Source organism: Sesamum indicum, linkage group LG5, assembly GCF_026168435.1.
Source record: "Sesamum indicum cultivar Baizhima isolate 11 linkage group LG5, ASM2616843v1, whole genome shotgun sequence".
Lineage (NCBI taxonomy): Eukaryota > Viridiplantae > Streptophyta > Magnoliopsida > Lamiales > Pedaliaceae > Sesamum > Sesamum indicum.
In genome coordinates, this window is record NC_142661.1 from 7,731,552 (window position 1) to 7,754,069 (window position 22,518).

Here is a 22,518-nt window from a genome sequence, read left to right on the forward strand (position 1 = left end):
CAAGGAATTGTTATAATCTGTCCCTAAAAAAGGGCGAAAATGCTAACAAGAGAAAGAGATTAGAGGTTTTTGAAGAAAGCGGTAGGGTACCTGACGAACAGATTCAAAGAAGACAGCCGATTGAAGGTCACAAAATAGTGGAAGTAATACCAGGTGACTCATCCAAAACCACCCGTATCGGGTCACAATTGGGCGAGCAGTTGGAAACCATGATGGTATCGTTGCTAAGAAAGAACGCTGATGTCTTCGCATGGAGCTTGTCTAATTTTGTGGGTGTGGCACCAGAGTTGATTGTTCATCGGCTCAATGTAGACCCTACCATGCGACCTGTGCAACAAAAAAAGAGAAATTTCAGCATAGAGAAAAACCAGGTGATCAAAGAAGAAGTGGAAAGGCTGTTGAACGCTGGGTACATTACCGAAGTCCAATATACAGATTGGTTATCCAACGTTGTTGTAGTTCCTAAACCAGGAGGGAAGTGGAGAGTTTGTATCGATTTCACGGACTTAAAGAAGGCGTGCCCAAAGGATCCGTACCCACTTCCTCGAATTGATGCATTGGTGGACTCCACAGCAGGATATGAACTATTCTCCATGATGGACGCTTATCAGGGCTACCATCAAATTTTCATGGCAGAAGAGGATCAGAGTAAGACTTCATTTGTGACTGAAAGGGGAATATATTGCTATAAGGTGATGCCCTTTGGGCTGAAGAATGCGGGGGCCACATACCAGCGGCTAGTGAATAAAATGTTTGAAGATCAGATTGGAAGAACTATGGAGGTTTATGTTGACGATATGCTGGCAAAGAGCTCGAGGTCGCAAGATCATATAGTTTATCTTGAACAAACTTTTGCGATGCTCAGGAAATTCAGAATGAAGCTGAATTCGATGAAACGCACCTTTGGAGTGACAGGGGAAAAATTCCTGGGGTACCTAGTCAGCGAGCGAGGTATTGAGATGAACCCTGAGAAGATAGAGGCAATACTGAAGCTAAAGTCGCCAACCACCATTAAAGAAGTCCAGAAACTTACCGGTAAGCTCGCATCCCTTAATCATTTTATATCAAAATCCTCAGATAGAAATCTGCATTTCTTTAAAGTGTTGAGGAAAACCAAAAATTTTGAGTGGACTGACGAGTGTGAGCGAGCATTTCAAGACCTAAAAACATTCTTGCCCTCACCACCGCTGCTCACGAATCTGAAAGGAAATGAGGTGTTGTATGTGTATCTGGCTGTTTCAGCCAATGCGGTTAGTTCAGCCTTGGTCAGAGAAGAAGATGGGGTGCAGAGTCCGATATACTATGTGAGCATGATGTTGCAAGGGGCGGAGAAAAGGTATGCAGAGGTTGAGAAGCTGGCACTTCCAAGGTATGCGCTTATTGTAACGGCCCGTAAACTGCGACCTTACTTCCAAGGTCATCGCATAGTCGTCCTAACCAATCATCTGCTCCGTAATGTATTGGCGCGACTAGAGGCCTCGGGTAGGCTTGTGAAGTGGGAAGGTGTACTGGGGGAATTTGATATTGAATACCAAGCTCGGACGGCATTGAAAGGACAAGTATTGGCTGATTTCATGGTCGAGCTCGTCGGCGAGCCTGAGACCGAGCCCGAGCTGGATAAATGGATGTTGCATGTGGACGGATCCTCTAATGCGGGAAATGGAGGAATTGGGATATTGATACAGGGTTAGGAAAACGTGGAGATCGAGGTCGCAACACGACTCTCTTTTCCAGTCACTAATAATGAAGCTGAATATGAAGCTCTTATCATGAGTTTGGAGCTGTCGCTAGAAGCGGGAGCGAAAGATTTAGAAGTGTTCACAGATTCGTAGCTTGTTGCTTTACAGATAGAGGGCACTTACAAGACCAAAGATGAGAGCATGATATTATACCACACCAAAGCAAAATCCATAATGTCCAAATTTAACAAGTGCCAGGTGCACCAAATTCCACGACATGAAAATGACAGAGCCAATTCATTATCGAAGTTTGGGGCTACTCTGTCGGTAATTAGAAATCGCAAGATTACTGTGATGATGAAAGAGACATCCGCGATAACTGAGAGTATTGACGTTAATGCAGTAAATAAAAAGCCGTCATGGAAGGATGAGATCGTCCAATATTTGAAAGAAGGAAGTTTACCTGCTGACCCCATTGGTGCGCGAAGATTCAAGGCAAGAGCAGCTCGTTTTACGTTGGTTGATGAACAATTAAACAAAAGAACCATAGAAAGGCCTTTATTGAAATGTCTTGATCCGGAGAAAGCTGAATACGTTATAAGGGAAATTCATGAAGGGAGTTGTGGAAATCACTCTAGGGGAACGTCGCTAGCACAAAAAGTTATTAGACAAGGATATTTTTTGCCAACCCTAGTGGAAGACACGAAAGAGTTAGTCAAGAAGTGCGAGGCCTGTCAAAAATTTGCAGTACAGATTCACGCACCTGCGACCTATATGGAACCAGTTAAGATTGCTTGTCCCTTTGACCAATGGGGGATAGACATCTTAGGGCCTTTCCCCACTGCGCGATCTCAGAAAAAACTCATTGTGGTAGCAGCTGTGGAGTATTTGTCCAAATGGGTAGAAGCAGAGGCTGTGGCTAAGGTGACGGAGGGGAACATGATCGAGTTTATATGAAAGAACATACCGATTCGAGGTCCCTAGAATTTTAATTTCAGATAATGGCACCCAATTTCAAGGGAAGAAGATTACGAGTTGGTGTAAAGAGCTAAAAATTCAGCAGAACTTTACCGTAGTGGACACCTGCAGTCGAATGGACAGGTCGAGGTCGCTAACAGGACCATCCTTCAGCATTTGAAGACAAGACTAGATTCCAAAAGATCATGGTTGGACGAATTACCTGGGGTTTTGTGGGCATACCGGACTACTCCTAGATCATCAACAGGTGAAACTCCTTTTGCCTTGTATTTGGTATTGAAGCTCTTATTCCTGCAGAGATAGGCGAGGAATCACATCGGGTGACTATGTACAATCCAATGACCAATCACGAGGAGCGCTTGCTGGACTTGGAACTAAACGAGGAAAACAAAAGGGAGGTCGCGTACGCAAAAATGCTGCATCATAAAAGCTTGATGATGAGGAGTTACAACAAAAGATTGAGGCCCAGACAATTCCAAGTTGGAGATCTTGTTTTGAAGAAGGTGGAGGTGTCAAAGCACGTGGGAAAGCTGGACCCAGGCTGGGAAGGACCCTATAAAGTTACAGAAATCAAACGAAGAGGCACCTATCGCCTCTAGGATATGGAGGGTCGAGATCTACCCAGACCGTGGAATATCCAAAACTTGAAGAAATTTTATGCGTAATTTTGAACCTGAAAAAGGTCATGTATCCATGTGAATAGAGATCATTTTTGTACCTGAGAAAGGTCTAGTTCGAGGCCGATGAAAGGTCATGTACATTGTATCTGAAAAAGATCGCTTGCATATATAAATATCATGTTCTTTTTCCACAACTTATTTTGTTAAGCATTTAGTTTATGTTTAATTCTGGAATCTGAAAAAGATCACAAGATCTGGAAAAGATCATTCAATCTGAAAAAAGATCGTAGAATCTGCAAAAGATCACAAGATTTGAGAAAGATCATTCGATCTGAAAAAGACCGTAGAATCTGCAAAAGATCACAAGATCTGAGAAAGATCATTCGATCTGGAAAAGATCGTAGGACCTGTAAATGATCATTCGATCTATAAAAGACGCGACCTGCGGAAGTAGGAAAAGGTTGCAGAAGTAAAAAACATCAGATGATCATCTGAGCATTAGATCTTCATGATTTGAAGAACGTTGCATTGGTGTCAAATCCAAATATTCGAGAGCACCGTTTACACATTCATTGAATAATTAGAAAAGTATCATGCATTGAATTGTTGAAGTCAATAAACATGGCAAAAGTTCCAAAAAGTCATTACAAAATACATGACCAATAAGCATGAGCAATCAAAATATAATTGTTTCTCTAACCCTGGGTCTATAAAAAAAATTTCAAGTATTTGCAGGAATGCTGGTCAAAAGGTCAAGAGGTCAAGCTCATTCATCCATGGCTTCCACATCATCCATTAAGCTCGCGAACTCAGTGCCTTCAATCTGAGGAGATAGCTCTACAGGGTATGGCTGGAAGTTTTCATCTACAAAGGGGTTGAGCCTGTTCTGATCGAACCCTTCAACAAATGCCTCCAATTTTTTGACTTGAGCCTTGCACTTTTTGAAGCCCTGCACCATGTACACACTCTCCTTGATCTCGACTATCGTATCGAAGATTGGAGTCTTCAAGAAATCCCGTGCTCCTTCCAATCGAAGGTCGCGAGATCGAGCAGCGAACTCAGGAGAGTTTAAGAACTCCTCTCGGACCAGACCTTTGGCCCTCTTCACGCGCCCTAGCGACCTCAGCACCATGGGATTCCACGATCTCCCTCAGTCAAGCGACCTCCGCCTCGAGACCTGTCTTCACCACGTCAAGGTGCTGACGTTCCTCTCCCCATTCCTTCTCTTTCGCCCGGATGTCATTTTGGAGCTCGCGATATTTTTCTTGAGCCTCCCGGCGACGCTTGTGAAGGATGGTGCATTTGAGTGACAACGATCGCATGAACGACCCAGCCTGCAGAGATGGTACATCGGGTCAGAAGAGTAAAGAACTTGAGGTAAATACGGAGGTCGAAGTAATAACCTGCGCCAGGGCGTGGGCACCATACTGCTCCAATCGAGGGTAGGGGTAGGAGAGGAGTGCAGCCTGGTCGCGAGGTAGGTTGGTGTGCCTATAGATCTCGTAAGATTCCTGCCCGGCCTCGCTGTTTAGGATAGTGTTGTTGTCAGAAACCCTCCAGTTCGGTGCAAGTTGAGCTCCAGTCAGTTTGGCCGACTTTTGAGACTCCGTGCGATGATTGGCCAGGGCAGACAACTCCCACTCTTCGACCTCTTTTAAACATTTCAAATTTTCATCCTCAGCAGCTCGAGCAGCAGCAGCTTCCTCTTCGGATCGCCTGTGAAAGTGCGACCTCCCATGCTTGGACATAGAAGGCGATCTGTGCTTACGCTTCCGAGGGCGGCTAGGACCAGCAGCTTCGGCCTCGACCTGCGAGCCAACCATCTCGGTGTTGGGGGAAGCACCTCGAACTGGGTGAGGAGAAAGGTTGTGAAGATGGACCTCCTCGCTGCCGATGTCAATTGGGGTGTCCGGCCTTTGCATCTCAGCTGTTGGAGTGGCCGAAGTATCTGGGTCGGGTAGCTGAGGAGTGGTGCAATGTGGAGCCCGATCATGTGTAGGAGTGGACTGTTGAGCTTGTTCACGAGTAGCTCACTCCTGGCGAGCTTGAGCATGCTGAGTTAGACGGCCCAACATAACTTTGGTCTCTGCCAATTTGTGACCTCAAAAAGTTAGCGGAGGAAGAAAAAAGAAAACTAGTCGAGAGGATAGTGAATCACCTAACGACCCGGTGATGGGTACAGAAGCACGAGATAGGCACGCGAGACAGAAAATCTCTTCAATTAGTAACTTTTTTGAAAAAAATGGGTTAGAAGCGAGACTATTAATCTAATCCCGATCTAGACCCTCTCCTTCAGTAACCGGTTCGAGTTTCTCTACAGACCATTTGAGAGTGAATGGCCATTTTTGACCAGGTGGAGGTCGCACGAAGATGAGGCGATCCTTCCAAGGACCAGAGTTGGACTTAAGAGGCTCTAAATATCTACATTGTCTATGGAAGGTGAGGTAGAAAAAACCTCTATTGGCAGACCTAGTGGAAGTAGTAAAAGAATAGAGCGATCAAAAGTTATCAAAACTGGGGTCGAGACCGAAAGCTCGCATTATTATGACAAAAAGTATGATGTGGCTAATGGAATTGGGGGACAACTGCATGGGATTTAACCTTAATGCCCTAAGTATGCGAGCTACAGGGGGAGCTAAAGGCATTCGCAGACTGGCCTCAAAATGGCCAATCGATAAAGTACAGAAACCTCTAGGAGGTGTATGCATGCGATCAAAAGAACGGGGGATCAAGACCTCGAAATCATGCGGGATGAAGTACTTAACCTTTATTTGGGAAATGGATTGTTTCACTTTACTCACAATACCAATCCAAAGGCTGTTATCTAATGCTTGTTGAAATCTAACGTGCCTAGGGGTCTCATCATCAGATGAGTTATTAGAGGGATTCGATCTAGACCTCGACCTAGACCTAGATCTAGACCTAGACCTGACCACTGAAGGTCCCTCTGGATGTTCCTCATGCAAGGGAGAAGTTGCAGAAATAGAAAAGAAAAAACTCGAATTAATGGAAGACATGGTACCTTGTTAAAGATCGAGGAGGCAGGTCGCTGGGAATCTGGCAACGATCTCGAGGGCGGAGTGGTGGAGTAGGCGGATTTTGAAAAAGGGGGGTATATATAGACCACTGTATGGAAAGACGCACCCTTCCAGGATGAACGGATGTACGGCACGTGGCGCTTCAAGGATCGAGCCGACCAATGGATTGCTGACGCATGGCGTTTCATTGATGCGACGAATGGACTTATCGTAGCAAGACCTTTCGGTTACTGATCTTGGATGACGGTACATATTCAAGGCTTCAACCCTCGATTATCAAATTGCATCAAACACGCGACCCTGCGAGGACTTCTTTCGACCCAAATTGGAAGAGATATGCTTCTCCCCAATGTAATAAATTACATTTGAAAGAAGTGGGGGAATTATGATGAGGATGCCACAAGGAGAGGGAGATTAGAATGTGGTGTTGCCGGTTGGTCGCATAGAAGATTGCAGGTCGAGGGGGATAAAGAACATAAACAGGGTCGCAGGGTGAGGTCATGAGATCGCATGTGACGCATTGTGGCTTGATGACTTCTCAAATCGGGCCAGGGAACCCAGATCCGACCCGCAATACTCATCGGACAGGTGTCCACTAAAGAAGCAGCTTAGTCACTGCAGGGGCGAGCATGGAACTGACACCTATCCCGCAAGTGGCTCCCATCCTCCATTGTCTATAAATACTCCAAGTTCCCACTGAGAGAAGGTACCCTGTTTCTCCGCACTTATATTTTAGATCGCCGAATTTTACCTTCGATCTCAGCATCTGACTTAGGCATCGGAGTATCGTTGTCGGGACGATCCCGACTAGCTTTGTATTTTGTTTCCAAATAACAGATCCAAATCGGTGATGTGGGAGGTCGAGATCATTGATCAAGGTCAAACGTGATCGAGGCGGATCAATATTCAATGAAAATTGAAAAGTTAATTAACAATAGAACTCATTAAGTTGTCATGTAAACATATGGTTCCATTATTCATTTGCTAGTTTGATTTTGTTGGAGGAGAAATCCTCTTGCCTGGCTTCATGAGTTTATTGAGTTTCTTTTTATATATATATAATTATTTATCATCTACCCACTACTAATCGTTGGAGTTTCAATATCAATTTTCTTATTCATTATTAACTATTTTCATTGTCTTCTCAAATATACTGCACACATATTTCTTATCAATTTGATGTATTCACTTTATGAACTTTACATGGAATTTTGAACCAATCAAAATTAAGTGATTTAATTTATGTTTTATTTTCGATTTCCTTTTGTAATAGGGAACGTATCCTACTTTTATAGATACACCCGTGTCTATGTGGATGGTCAACATCTATCTTATTTTTTATTAATTTTGTAAAAGATAGTTATAAAAATTATAAACATATTATAAACTTTGGATTATTTTGAAAAATATAATTAGTAATAACTATTTCTTTAAGAATTAATACAATTTTTATATTCCGTATAATACTTGCTATTTATTAAGATGTTGTTTAGAAATGTCCTTAATGAATCTATAGTTGCACTAGGGTTGTTGATTCTATTTTTCAATTTTCTTGCTTGAGCTTTGTCTGTTTTTGCATCATTAAGTTAATTATTTTGATGCAATTATTCAAAAATATTCTTAGATTGTGTAGGTTGTAGTAAATTATATGCATGAGTGAAGATGAAGGATGGGAGCTCCTTCATAAGATAGCACTCCCAAATAGTTATTCACAAGGTTAGTTTGTAAATATTTTTGTTTTTGTTTTATTGATTTTGAATCTTCTTCTCTAGTTAGTGACAAAAAGAAAAAGGAGTAATGATGCTAAAAATATCATTAATAGTATATATTAGGCTAAAAAGATTATTTTAATATGTCTAATGTTTTTTTATAGTTTTCATGACGACAATATGTGTGAAAAAACTATCTTTAAAAATTATTAGTGACAAAAAAATTGTTATTATGAATAATTAGTGACAATTTCATGAAAATACAAACATAACAACAATTCTCTTTTTATTTGTTTTAAGTATGGGGCGAAAATTCTCTTATTTTGATTTGTTTTAATTGCAAAAATTTAATATATTAAATTAACAAACGTAAATAACTAACATTAATTCATTATGTATGCAGAGCTACCTACAACTGAAATAAAGTTATTGGAAGAATATGGAAGGAAAATAGTAAAAAAAATGTGGTTATTTACCATTACCCATTTCAGTTATTGGGGAAACTCTTCGTCATGAAAAGGCATCAATAGAATAGAAAAAATGTGTGTAGAAATCTTGATTCGTACCTTCAACATGGGAGAGGTTTGGAGACTGACAAATGAGTTAATCAAATACTAGATTTGAGTTACAATATGCTCCCTTACAACCCGAAACCGTGTTTTTTGTATTTGGCATGTTTTAAAAAGGATCAAGAAATAGATACAGAAAAACTATATTTACTATGGATGGCTGAAGGAATGATTTCTTCAGAAGACAAGGGAAGGGGAGAAAGTTTGAGAGATGTGGCAGAACGGTATTTATTTGAGCTAGCAAATAGGTGTATGGTTCAAGTGAAAATAGATGAGTTGCCGCTGTATAATAGGTTTAAGTCATTCCGGCTTCATGATATGATTAGAGATCTATGTTTGTCAAAAGGGAAAAGAAAAGGATTTCTGGAGGTTATGGATAGAGAGATGGGAGGAGGAGACTCTTCCATTTGCAAAACAAATAGATTGGCTATTCATGCGGTGGGAGTGGATAACGATCTTAGTCAAAGGATTGGGGAAAATAAGAACATAAGATCTTTTGTATTCAAAGGTTATCAATTTGAGAATTGGAAATTGCCCAAAGGAATCGCAAAATGGAAGTTGTTGAAGCTATTGAGTCTCGAAAATAGTATTGTGAAAGAATTGCCACCATCTATATGCAAGCTACCTTGTTTGCAGACATTGAATGTGAAAAATACAATGAGATTACCTAATTGCATATACAAAATGAAGCGCTTGAGGCATCTATTTATGAAAGATGATCATGAGAGGGTTGGAGGCGAAAAATTGAAATTTGAAGGGTTGAATGAATTGGAGATGGTTGATGATATCTGGGTTGGTGATGTGGTTGATGATATCAGTCATCTTCTTAAATTGCCCAAGATGGACATGGATGTCAATACAAATCGGGAAGATGGCTCAACTCTTTTCAGGAGGTTGGTGATGTATCACTCACTACATTACTTGAGAATCACACATTCTCGAGTGAGCAAATGACCAGCTTATGAAGTTCAACTATATCAAAATGTGATAGAATTGCAGCTTGTGGGTACAAGGATTGAGGAAGACTCAATGGAAATACTAGAGAAGCTTCCCATGTTAAGAGTTCTTGGCTTGTGGAGCAATCCATATGTGGGCAGAGAGATGGTTTGTCAGGCAACTGGATTTCCTCAACTCAGGGAACTTGTTTTGCATAGGTTGTTGAATTTAATGGGGTGGAGAGTGGAGAAAGGAGCAATGCTCAACCGCTCCAGTCTACTTATTGCAGAATGCAGTAAATTGAAGATGATTCCAGATGAATTGGAATTCATTAATACTATCCAAGAACTGAGAATTATATCGATGCCAGAAGAGTTCGTGAAGAGGGTAGGAGTGGTGGATGGTGAAGGAGAAGATTATCACAAAATCAAACACATTCCAGATATTTTCATTTATACCAATTAATACCAATTATAGGTGTCACTTATTTATAACTATAATTGATGAATGTATAATTAACTAGCATGTGTTCCATGTAATGTACTGTACGCATTAATTAAAATCACAATTCGTAACTTTTTTTTTTCTAATTAAAATCACTTATTTATTAATTATAATTTTAGTTATTTTTAAAAATTTTCTAAAAAATATTTATGGACTAAGTTGATAATATTTCATCCACTATGTATGTTTTTTTTTCCATTATTTAATTTTTTTAGAAAAAAAGATAAAAATACATCAAGGGCAAAGTTAATAATTTTAAACCTCCATCCAAGGATTATATGATTTTATCAAATATTAAGGGGGAATTTATAATTTTTCAAACAATGAGGAGTTATTCGTAATTTTTCAAACAAAGTTGAGAATAAGAAATATAATTAAAAAAAAAATTGACCCACCAAAAAAAGTGAGACACCAAAATAGTGCTCTTAATTAGTAATAAAGATAGATTGTTAAGGTTTAACTTTTAGACTTATCTTTAATTTTTGAAATAAAAAATTACTGACTTCAATTTTTTATATAACTTTTAGCAAAAGGTAAATTCATAAAATTTATCATAATTTTGGATTTTTTTTATTGCAATAAAAAAAGAGAACATAGAGTACACTGTTTTTTTTTTTAAGTTAAATATATTATTATGTTCACAAGAGTGCAAATTTTTTGTTATTCCTAAAAGATAATTTTAATATATCAACATAAAAAATATAGATACGTTTTTTTCCTTTGAAAAAAGGTGGAATTTGACAATGTTACAAATTTAAGGGACTAAAGTGGTAAAATCAAATTTAAATGGACTATTTTACCCTCCAAAAAGTCAAAATTCAGCCACGTATTCAACAAAAAATAGCTTGAGGAACCAGACTGAGACAAAAATTGTAGGGTACCTGACGAACAATTTCAAAGAATACAGCCGATTGAAGGTCACAAAATAGTGGAAGTAATACCAGGTGACTCATCCAAAACCACCCGTATCGGGTCACAATTCGGCGAGCAGTTGGAAACCATGATGGTATCGTTGCTAAGAAAGAACGCTGATGTCTTCGCATGGAGCTCGTTTGATTTTGTGGGTGTGGCGCCAGAGTTGATTGTTCATCGGCTTAATGTAGACCCTACCATGCGACCTGTGCAACAAAAAAAGAGAAATTTCAGCATGGAGAAAAACCAGGTGATCAAAGAAGAAGTGGAAAGGCTGTTGAATGCCGGGTACATTACCGAAGTCCAATATACAGATTGGTTATCCAACGTTGTTGTAGTTCCTAAACCAGGAGGGAAGTGGAGAGTTTGTATCGATTTCACGGACTTAAACAAGGCGTGCCCAAAGGATCCGTACCCACTTCCTCGAATTGATGCATTGGTGGACTCCACAGCAGGATATGAGCTATTCTCCATGATGGACGCTTATTAGGGCTACCATCAATTTTTCATGGCAGAAGAGGATCAGAGTAAGACTTCATTTGTGACTGAAAGGGGAATATATTGCTATAAGGTGATGCCCTTTGGGCTGAAGAATGCGAGGGCCACATACCAGCGGCTAGTGAATAAAATGTTTGAAGATCAGATTGGAAGAACTATGGAGGTTTATGTTGACGATACGCTGGTAAAGAGCTCGAGGTCGCAAGATCATATAGTTTATCTTGAACAAACTTTTGCGACGCTCAGGAAATTCAGAATGAAGCTGAATTCGATGAAATGCACCTTTGGAGTGACAGGGGAAAAATTCCTGGGGTACCTAGTCAGCGAGCGAGGCATTGAGATGAACCCTGAGAGGATAGAGGCAATACTAAAGCTAAAGTCGCCAACCACCATTAAAGAAGTCCAGAAACTTACCGGTAAGCTCGCATCCCTTAATTGTTTTATATCAAAATCCTCAGATAGAAATCTGCATTTCTTTAAAGTGTTGAGGAAAACCAAAAATTTTGAGTGGACTGACGAGTGTGAGCGAGCATTTCAAGACCTAAAAACATTCTTGCCCTCACCACCGTTCACGAATCTGAAAGGAAATGAGGTGTTGTATGTGTATCTGGCTGTTTCAGACAATGCGGTTAGTTCAGCCTTGGTCAGAGAAGAAGATGGGGTGCAGAGTCCGATATACTATGTGAGCAAGATGTTGCAAGGGGCGGAGAAAAGGTATGCACAGATTGAGAAGCTGGCACTTGCGCTTATTGTAACGGCCCGTAAACCGCGACCTTACTTCCAAGGTCATCGCATAGTCGTCCTAACCAATCATCTGCTCCGTAATGTATTGGCGCGACTAGAGGCCTCGGGTAGGCTTGTGAAGTGGGAAGGTGTACTGGGGGAATTTGATATTGAATACCAAGCTCGGACGGCATTGAAAGGACAAGTATTGGCTGATTTCATGGTCGAGCTCGTCGGCGAGCCTGAGACCGAGCCCAAGCTAGATAAATGGATGTTGCATGTGGACGGATCCTCTAATGCGGGAAATGGAGGAATTGGGATATTGATACAGGGTTAGGAATACGTGGAGATCGAGGTCGCAGCACGACTCTCTTTTCCAGTCGCTAATAATGAAGCTGAATATGAAGCTCTTATCATGAGTTTGGAGCTGTCGCTAGAGGCGGGAGCGAAAGATTTAGAAGTGTTCACAGATTCGTAGCTTGTTGCTTTACAGATAGAGGGCACTTACGAGACCAAAGAAGAGAGCATGATATTATACCACACCAAAGCGAAATCCATAATATCCAAATTTAACAAGTGCCAGGTGCACCAAATTCCACGACATGAAATCGCAAGATTACTGTGATGATCAAAGAGACATCCGCGATCACTGAGAGTATTGACGTTAATGCAGTAAATGAAAAGCCGTCATGGAAGGATGAGATCGTCCAATATTTGAAAGAAGGAAGTTTACCTACTGACCCCATTGGTGCGCGAAGATTGAAGGCAAGAGCAGCTTGTTTTACGTTGGTTGATGAACAATTATACAAAAAGAACCATAGAAAGGCCTTTATTGAAATATCTAGATCCGGAGAAAGCTGAATACGTTATGAGGGAAATTCATGAAGGGAGTTGTGGAAATCACTCTAGGGGAAGGTCGCTAGCAGAAAAAGTTATCAGATAAGGATATTTTTGGCCAACCCTAGTGGAAGACACGAAAGAGTTAGTCAAGAAGTGCGAGGCCTGTCAAAAATTTGCAATACAGATTCACGCACTTGCGACCCAGCTGGAACCAGTTAAGATTGCTTGTCCCTTTGACCAATGGGGGATAGACATCTAAGGGCCTTTCCCCACTGCGCGATCTCAGAAAAAAATTCATTGTGGTAGCTGTGGAGTATTTCTCCAAATGGGTAGAAGCAGAGGCTGTGGCTAAGGTGACGGAGGGGAACATGATCGAGTTCATATGGAAGAACATCATATGCCGATTCGGGGTCCCTGGAATTTTAATTTCAGATAATGGCACCTAATTTCAAGGGAAGAAGATTACGAGTTGGTGTAAAGAGCTAAAAATTCAGCAGAACTTTACCGTAGTGGGACACCCGCAGTCGAATGGACAGGTCGAGGTTGCTAACAGGACCATCCTTCAGCATTTGAAGACAAGACTAGATTCCAAAAGATCATGGTTGGACGAATTACTTGGGGTTTTGTGGGCATACCGGACTACTCCTAGATCATCAACAGGTGAAACTCCTTTTTGCTTTGTATTTGGTACTGAAGCTCTTATTCCTGCAGAGATAGGCGAAGAATCACATCGGATGACTATGTACAATCCAATGACCAATCACGAGGAGTGCTTGCTGGACTTGGAACTAATCGAGGAAAAAAAAAGGGAGGTCGCGTACGCAAAAATGCTACATCATAAAAGCTTGATGATGAGGAGTTACAACAAAAGATTGAGGCCCAGACAATTCCAAGTTGGAGATCTTGTTTTGAAGAAGGTGGAGGTGTCGAAGCATGTGGAAAAGCTGGACCCAGGCTAGGAAGGACCGTATAAAGTTACAGAAATCAAACGAAGAGGCACCTATCGCCTCTAGGATATGGAGGGTCGAGATCTACCCACACCGTGGAATATCCAAAACTTGAAGAAATTTTATGCATAATTTTGAACCTGAAAAAGGTCATGTATCCATGGGAATAGAGATCACTTTTATACCTGAGAAAGGTCTAGTTCGAGGTCGATCAAAGGTCATGTACATTGTATCTGAAAAAGATCGCTTGCATATATAAATATCATGTTCTTTTTCCGCAACTTATTTTGTTAAGTATTTAGTTTATGTTTAATTCTGAAATCTGAAAAAGATCACAAGATCTGGAAAAGATCATTCGATCTGAAAAAAGATCGTAGAATCTGCAAAAGATCACAAGATCTGAGAAAGATCATTTGATCTGAAAAAGATCGTAGAACCTGCAAAAGATCACAAGATTTGAGAAAGATCATTCGATCTGAAAAAGATCATAGAATCTGCAAAAGATCACAAGATTTGAGAAAGATCATTCGATCTGGAAAAGATCGTAGGACCTGTAAATGATCATTCGATCTATAAAAGACGCGACCTGCGGAAGTAGGAAAAAGTTGCAGAAGTAAAAAACATCAGATGATCATCTGAGCATTAGATCTTCATGATTTGAAGAACGTTGCATTGGTGTCAAATCCAAATATTCGAGAGCACCGTTTACACATTCATTGAATAATTAGAAAAGCTATCATGCATTGAATTGTTGAAGTCAATAAACATGGCAAAAGTTCCAAAAAGTCATTACAAAATTCATGATCAATAAGCATGAGCAATCAAAATATAATTGTTTCTCTAACCCTGGGTCTATACAAAAAAAATTCAAGTATTTGCAGGAATGCTGGTCATAAGGTCAAGAGGCCAAGCTCATTCATCCATGGCTTCCACATCATCCATTAAGCTCGCGAACTTAGTGCCTTCAATCTGAGGAGATGGCTCTACAGGGTATGGCTGGAAGTTTTCATCTACAAAGGGGTTGAGCCTGTTCTAATCGAACCCTTCAACAAATGCCTCCAATTTGTTGACTTGAGCCTTGCACTTTTTGAAGCCCTGCACGTACACACTCGCCTTGATCTCGACTGCAGTATCGAAGACCAGAGTCTTCAAGAAATCCCGTGCTCCTTCCAATCGAAGGTCGCGAGATCGAGCAGCGAACTCAGGAGAGTTTAGGAACTCCTCTCGGCCCTCTGTGCGACCCTGAATGAGACCAGCTTCTTGGCCAGTAGAAAAACCAGACCTTTGGCCCTCTTCACGCGCCCTGGCGACCTCAGCACCATGGGATTCCACGATCTCCCTCAGTCGAGCGACCTCCGCCTCGAGACCTGTCTTCACCACGTCGAGGGCTGGCGTTCCTCTCCCCATTCCTTCTCTTTCGCCCGGATGTCATTTCGGAGCTCGCGTTATTTTTCTTGAACCTCCCGGCGACGCTTGTGAAGGACAGTGCATTTGAGTGACAACAATCGCATGAACGACCCGGCCTGCAGAGATGGTACATCGGGTCAGAAGAGTAAAGAAGTTGAGGTAAATACGGAGGTCGAAGCAATTACCTGCGCCAGGGCGTGGGCAGCATACTGCTCCAATCGAGGGTAGGGGAAGGAGAGGAGTGTAGCCTGTTCGCGAGGTAGGTTGGTGTGCCTATAGATCTCGTAAGATTCCTACCCGGCCTCGCTGTTCAGGATAGTGCTGTGGTCAGAAACCCTCCAGTTGGGTGCAAGTTGAGCTCCAGTCCGTTCGGCCGACTTTTGAGACTCCGTGCGATGATTGGCCAGGGCAGACAACTCCCACTCTTCGACCTCCTTTAAACATTTCAAATTTTCATCCTCAGCAGCTCGAGCAGCAGCAGCTTCCTCTTCGGATCGCCTATGAAAGTGCGACCTCCCATGCTTGGACTTAGAAGGCGATCTGTGCTTACGCTTCTGAGGGTGGCTAGGACCAGCAGCTTTGGCCTCGACCTGCGAGCCAACCATCTCGGTACTAGGGGAAACACCTCAAACTGGGTGAGGAGAAAGGTTGTGAAGATGGATCTCCTTGCTGCCGATGTCAATTGGGGTGTCCGGCCTTTGCATCTCAGTTGTTGGAGTGGCCGAAGTATCTGGGTCGGGTAACTGAGGAGCGGTGCGACGTGGAGCCCGATCATGTGTAGGAGTGGACTGTTGAGCTTGTTCACGAGCAGCTCACTCCTGGCGAGCTTGAGCATGCTGAGTCAGACGACCCAACATAATTTTGGTCTCTGCAAATTTGCGACCTCAAAAAGTTAGCGGAGGAAGAAAAAAGAAAACTAGTAGAGAGGATAGTGAATCACCTAACGACCCGGTGATGGGTACAGAAGCACGAGATAAGCGCGCGAGACAGAAAATCTCTTCAGTCAGTAACTTTTTTGAAAAAAATGGGTTAGAAGCGAGACTATTAATCAAATCCCGATCTAGACCCTCTCCTTCAGTAACCGGTTCGAGTTTCTCTCCAGACCATTTGAGAGTGAAGGGCCATTTTTTACCAGGTGGAGGTCGCACGAAGATGAAGCGATCCTTCCAAGGACCAGTGTTGGACTTAAGAGGCTCTAAATATCTACATTGTCTACGGAAGGTGAGGTAGAAAAAACCTCTATTGGCAGACCTAGTGGAAGTAGTAAAAGAATAGAGTGACCAAAAGTTATCAAAACTGGGGTCGAGATCGAAAGCTCGCATTATTATGACAAAAAGTATGATGTGGCTAATGGAATTGGGGGACAACTGCATGGGATTTAACCTTAATCCCCTAAGTATGCGAGCTACAGGGGGAGCTAAAGGCATTCGCAGACCAGCCTCAAAATGGCCAATCGATAAAGTACAGAAACCTCTAGGAGGTGTATGCATGCGATCAAAAGAACGGGGGATCAAGACCTCGAAATCATGCGGGATGAAGTACTTTTCCTTTATTTGGGAAATGGATTGTTTCACTTTACTGACAATACCAATCCAAAGGTTGTTATCTAATGCTTGTTGAAATCTAACGTGCCTAGGGGCCCCATCATCAGATGAGTCATTGGAGGGATTCGATCTAGACCTCGACCTAGACCTAGATCAAGACTTAGACCTGACCACTGAAGGTCCCTCTGGATGTTCCTCATGCAAGGGAGAAGTCACAGAAATAGAAAAGGAAAAGCTCGAATTAATGGAAGACATGGTACCTTGTTAAAGATCGAGGAGGCAGGTCGCTGGGAATCTAGCAACGATCTCGAGGGCAGAGTGGTGGAGCAGGCGGATTTTGAAAAAGGGGGGTATATATAGACCACTATATGGAAAGACGCACCATTGCAGGATGAGGGGATGTACGGCGCGTGGCGCTTCGAGGATCGAGCCGACTAATGGATTGCTGGCGCGTGGCGTTTTATTGATGCAACGATTGGACTTATCGTAGCAAGACCTTTCGGTTACTGATCTTGGATGACGGTACATATTCAAGGCTTCAACCCTCGATTATCAAATTGCATCAAACACACGACCCTGCGAGGACTTCTTTCGACCCAAATTGGAAGAGATATGCTTCTCCCCAATGTAATAAATTACATTTGGAAGAAGTGGGGGAATTATGATGAGGATGCCACAAGAAGAGGGAGATTAGAATGTGGTGTTGCCGGTTGGTCGCATAGAAGATCGCAGGTCGAGGGGGATAAAGAACATAAACAAGGTCGCAGGGTGAGGTCATGAGATCGCATGTGACGCATTATGGCTTGATGACGTCTCAAATCGGGCCAAGGGAACCCAAATCCGACCCGCAATACTCATTGGACAGGTGTCCACTAAAGAAGCAACTTAGTCTCTGCAGGGGCGAGCATGGAGCTGACACTTGTCCCGCAAGTGGGTCCCATCCTCCATTGTCTATAAATACTCCAAGTCCCCACTGAGAGAAGCTACCCTGTTTCTCCGCACTTATATTTTAGATTGCCGAATTTTACCTTCAATCTCAGCATCTGACTTAGGCATCGGAGTTTCGTTGTCGGGATGATCCCGACTAGCTTTGTATTTTGTTTCCAGATAACAGATCCAAATCGGTGATGTGAGAGGTCGAGATCATTGATCAAGGTCAAACGTGATCGAGGCGGATCAATATTCAATGAAAATTCAAAAGTTAATTAACAATAGAACTCATTAAGTTGTCATGTAAACATATGGTTCCATTATTCATTTGCTAGTTTGATTTTGTTGGAGGAGAAATCCTCTTGCCTGGCTTCATGAGTTTATTGAGTTTTTTTTATATATATATAATTATTTATCATCTACCCACTACTAATCGTTGGAGTTTCAATATCAATTTTCTAATTCATTATTAACTATTTTCATTGTCTTCTCAAATATACTGCACACATATTTCTTATCAATTTGATGTATTCACTTTATGAACTTTAGATGGAATTTTGAACCAATCAAAATTAAGTGATTTAATTTATGTTTTATTTTCGATTTCCTTTTGTAATAGGGAACGTATCCTACTTTTATAGATACACCCGTGTCTATGTGGATGGTCAACATCAATCTTATTTTTTATTAATTTTGTAAAAGATAGTTATAAAAATTATAAACATATTATAAACTTTGGATTATTTTGAAAAATATATTTAGTAATAACTATTTATTAAGAATTAATACAATAATTTTTTATATGGCGTATAATAGTTGCTATTTATTAAGATGTTGTTTAGAATTGTCCTTAATGAATCTATAGTTTCACTAGGGTTGTTGATTCTATTTTTCAATTTTCTTGCTTGAACTTTGTCTGTTTTCGTATCATTAAGTTAATTATTTTGATGCAATTATTGAAAAATATTCTTAGATTGTGTAGGTTGTAGTAAATTATATGCATGAGTGAAGATGAAGGATGGGAGCTCCTTCAAAAGATAGCACTCCCAAATAGTTATTCACAAGGTTAGTTTGTAAATATTTTTGTTTTTGTTTTATTGATTTTGAATCTTCTTCTCTAGTTAGTGACAAAAAGAAAAAGAGTAATGATGCTAAAAATATCATTAATAGTATATATTAGGCGAAAAAGATTATTTTAATATGTCTAATATTTTTTTATAGTTTTCATGACGACAATATGTGTGAAAAAACTATCTTTAAAAATTATTAGTGCCAAAAAAATTGTTATTATGAATAATTAGTGACAATTTCATGAAAATACAAACATAACAACAATTCTATTTTTATTTGTTTTAAGTATGGGGCGAAATTCTCTTATTTTGATTTGTTTTAATTGCACAAATTTAATATATTGAATTAACAAACGTAAATAACTAACAATAATTCATTATGTATGCAGAGCTACCTACAACTGAAATAAAGTTATTGGAAGAATATGGAAGGAAAATAGTAAAAAAATGTGGTTATTTACCATTACCCATTTCAGTTATTGGGGGAACTCTTCGTCATGAAAAGGCATCAATAGAATAGAAAAATGTGTGTAGAAATCTTGATTCGTACCTTCAACATGGAAGAGGTTTGGAGACTGACAGAAGAGTTAATCAAATACTAGATTTGAGTTACAATATGCTCCCTTACAACCCGAAATCATGTCTTTTGTATTTGGCATGTTTTAAAAAGGATCAAGAAATAGATACAGAAAAACTATATTTACTATGGATGGCTGAAGGAATGATTTCTTCAGAAGACAAGGGAAAGGGAGAAAGTTTGAGAGATGTGGCAGAACGGTATTTATTTGAGCCAGAAAATAGGTGTATGGTTCAAGTGGAAATAGACGAGTTGCCACTGTATAAAAGGTTTAAGTCATGCCGGCTTCATGATATGATTAGAGATCTATGTTTGTCAAAAGGAAAAAGAAAAGGATTTCTGAAGGTTATGGATAGAGAGATGGGAGGAGGAGACTCTGCCATTTGCAAAATAAATAGATTGGCTATTCATGCGGTGGGAGTGGATAACGATCTTAGTCAAAGGATTGGGGAAAATAAGAACATAAGATCTTTTGTATTCAAAGGTTATCAATTTGAGAATTGGAAATTGCCCAAAGGAATCGCAAAATGGGAGCTGTTGAAGCTATTGAGTCTCGAAAATAGTATTGTGAAAGAATTGCCACCATCTATATGCAAGCTACCTTGTTTGCAGACATTGAATGTGAAAAATATAATGAGATTACCTAATTGCATATACAAAATGAAGCGCTTGAGGCATCTATTTATGAAAGATGATCATGAGAGGGTTGGAGGCGAAAAATTGAAATTTGAAGGGTTGAATGAATTGGAGATGGTTGATGATATCTGGGTTGGTGATGTGGTTGATGATATCACTCATCTTCTTAAATTGCCAAAGATGGACATGGATGTCAATACGAATCGGGAAGATGGCTCAACTCTTTTCAGGAGGTTCGTGATGTATCACTCACTACATTACTTGAGAATCACACATTGTCGAGTGAGCAAATTACCAACTTATGAAGTTCAACTATATCAAAATATGATAGAATTGCAGCTTGTGGGTACAAGGATTGAGGAAGACCCAATGGAAATACTAGAGAAGCTTCCCATGTTAAGAGTTCTTGGCTTGTGGAGCAATCCATATGTGGGCAGAGTGATGGTTTGTCGGGCAACTGGATTTCCTTAACTCAAGGAACTTGTTTTGCATGGGTTGTTGAATTTAATGGGGTGGAGAGTGGAGAAAGGAGCAATGCTCAACCTCTCTAGTCTACTTATTGCAGAATGCAGTAAATTGAAGATGATTCCAGATGAATTGGAATTCATTAATACTCTCCAAGAACTGAGAATTATATCTATGCCAGAAGAGTTTGCGAAGAGGGTAGGAGTGGTGGATGGTGAAGGAGAAGATTATCACAAAATCAAACACATTCCAGATATTTTCATTTATACCAATTAATACCAATTATAGGTCTCGCTTATTTATAACTATAATTGATGAATGTATAATTAACTAGCATGTGTTCCGTGTAATGTAATGTACGCATTAATTAAAATCACAATTCAAAACTTTTTTTTTTTTTTTGTTCTGGTTATTTCATAACTTTTTTAATTTTGTGAAAGTCAATCGAAATATTAAATGTTGTACATTAGTAATGCAAATAAATTTTGTTCTTTAAGTTACAATACATCGATATAAACAAAAAGTTCATAATAATAACAATATATATAAATAGGTTTGACATAATTATAAATACACCATCTTTATTTGAAAAATTACCATGCAACCTTTGATTCTAACATTGTTGTAATAATTAGTCCAATTCATCTATTTTTATGGTAAACTGACTAAAATATTCTTGTGAATTTTGAATTATAATTTTAGTTATTTTTAAAAATTTTCTAAAAAATTTTTATGGACTAAGTTGATAATATTTCATCCACTATGTATGTTTTTTTTTCCATTATTTAATATTTTTAGAAAAAAAGATAAAAATACATCAAGGGCAAAGTTAATAATTTTAAACCTCCATCCAAGGATTATATGATTTTATCAAATATTAAGGGGAAGTTTATAATTTTTCAAACAATGAGGAGTTATTTGTAATTTTTCAAACAAAGTTGAGAATAAGAAATATAATTAAAAAAAAAAATTGACCCACCAAAAAGAGTGAGACACCAAAATAGTGCTCTTAATTAGTAATAAAGATAGATTGTTAAGGTTTAACTTTTAGACTTATCTTTAATTTTTTGAAATAAAAAATTACTGACTTCAATTTTTTATATAACTTTTCGCAAAAGGTAAATTCATAAAATTTATCATAATTTTGGATTTTTTTTATTGCAATAAAAAAAGAGAAAATAGAGTACACTGTTTTTGTTTTAAGTTAAATATATTATTATGTTCACAAGAGTGCAAATTTTTTGTTATTCATAAAAGATAATTTTAATATATCAACATAAAAAATATAGATACGTTTTTTTCCTTTGAAAAAAGGAGGAATTTGACAATGTTATAAATTTAAGGGATTAAAATGGTAAAATCAAACTTAAATGGACTATTTTACCCTCCAAAAAGTCAAAATTCAGCCACGTATTCAACAAAAAATAGCTTGAGGGACCAGACTGAGGCAAAAATTGTAAATATTTTGAAATTTTTTTAATTTTTTATATTTTTTAAATTTTTTCTGTTAATTTTTTGTATTTCTAAAATTTTTCTGTAAATTTCTGAAAAAATGTTTTCAAAATTTTTTTATTTTCTGTATATTTTTGGTATTTTAAATTTTTTTTGTAAATCTTTGGTATTTTAAAAAAAAATCTGTATGAAAAAAATTCTGAAATATTTTTTCAAAAAATTTCGAAAATATTTTTTCAAAATTTCTAATTTTCTGTAAATTTATACAATTTATGTAATTTATGTGCAATTTATGTGTAATTTATGCCCTTACATAATACGTAAATAACCAAAAAACATTAGACCAATATATAATCTCAATAGTAAATTTATTTAAATAATAATGTAAATAATCAAAAATATTGGACCAAAATTTTCAATAAAACAATTTTAACATCATAATGTAAACAATCACAAAAATTAGACCAATAGTTAATCCCAATAA

The 22,518-nt window shown here is 39.1% G+C and overlaps 4 protein-coding genes across 4 annotated transcripts; all 4 read left to right on the forward strand.

The window, feature by feature from the left end:
- The first annotated feature begins 1,913 nt into the window (after window positions 1-1,913).
- LOC148788083 (uncharacterized) lies at window positions 1,914-3,256 on the forward strand. The gene is made up of 3 exons (XM_088880336.1): window positions 1,914-2,603; window positions 2,781-2,904; window positions 2,955-3,256. The coding sequence occupies exons 1-3, from the start codon at window positions 1,914-1,916 to the stop codon at window positions 3,254-3,256; spliced, it is 1,116 nt and encodes a 371-aa protein (XP_088736462.1).
- A 5,493-nt stretch (window positions 3,257-8,749) lies between these two features.
- On the forward strand, window positions 8,750-9,994 carry LOC148788084 (putative disease resistance protein At1g59780). The gene is made up of 2 exons (XM_088880337.1): window positions 8,750-9,490; window positions 9,593-9,994. The coding sequence occupies exons 1-2, from the start codon at window positions 8,750-8,752 to the stop codon at window positions 9,992-9,994; spliced, it is 1,143 nt and encodes a 380-aa protein (XP_088736463.1).
- Window positions 9,995-12,790: 2,796 nt separating this feature from the next.
- LOC148788085 (uncharacterized) lies at window positions 12,791-13,965 on the forward strand. The gene is made up of 2 exons (XM_088880338.1): window positions 12,791-12,914; window positions 13,460-13,965. The coding sequence occupies exons 1-2, from the start codon at window positions 12,791-12,793 to the stop codon at window positions 13,963-13,965; spliced, it is 630 nt and encodes a 209-aa protein (XP_088736464.1).
- A 5,648-nt stretch (window positions 13,966-19,613) lies between these two features.
- On the forward strand, window positions 19,614-20,588 carry LOC148788086 (putative disease resistance protein At1g59780). Its single transcript, XM_088880339.1, has one exon. The coding sequence runs from the start codon at window positions 19,614-19,616 to the stop codon at window positions 20,586-20,588; it is 975 nt and encodes a 324-aa protein (XP_088736465.1).
- The last annotated feature ends 1,930 nt before the right edge of the window (window positions 20,589-22,518 follow it).

Bases quoted from the DNA above. Each gene is read 5' to 3' on its own strand.
- LOC148788085 (XM_088880338.1), top strand. From the start codon at position 12,791: ATGATCAAAGAGACATCCGCGATCACTGAGAGTATTGACGTTAATGCA. The intron at 12,915-13,459 runs GTGCGCGAAGAT...CCTAATTTCAAG, and splicing joins TTTACCTACTGACCCCATTG to GGAAGAAGATTACGAGTTGG.
- LOC148788086 (XM_088880339.1), top strand. From the start codon at position 19,614: ATGGCTGAAGGAATGATTTCTTCAGAAGACAAGGGAAAGGGAGAAAGT.
- LOC148788084 (XM_088880337.1), top strand. From the start codon at position 8,750: ATGGCTGAAGGAATGATTTCTTCAGAAGACAAGGGAAGGGGAGAAAGT. The intron at 9,491-9,592 runs GTGATGTATCAC...ATAGAATTGCAG, and splicing joins CAACTCTTTTCAGGAGGTTG to CTTGTGGGTACAAGGATTGA.
- LOC148788083 (XM_088880336.1), top strand. From the start codon at position 1,914: ATGTCCAAATTTAACAAGTGCCAGGTGCACCAAATTCCACGACATGAA. The intron at 2,604-2,780 runs GTGACGGAGGGG...TCGAATGGACAG, and splicing joins AAGCAGAGGCTGTGGCTAAG to GTCGAGGTCGCTAACAGGAC. The intron at 2,905-2,954 runs GTGAAACTCCTT...TTATTCCTGCAG, and splicing joins TACTCCTAGATCATCAACAG to AGATAGGCGAGGAATCACAT.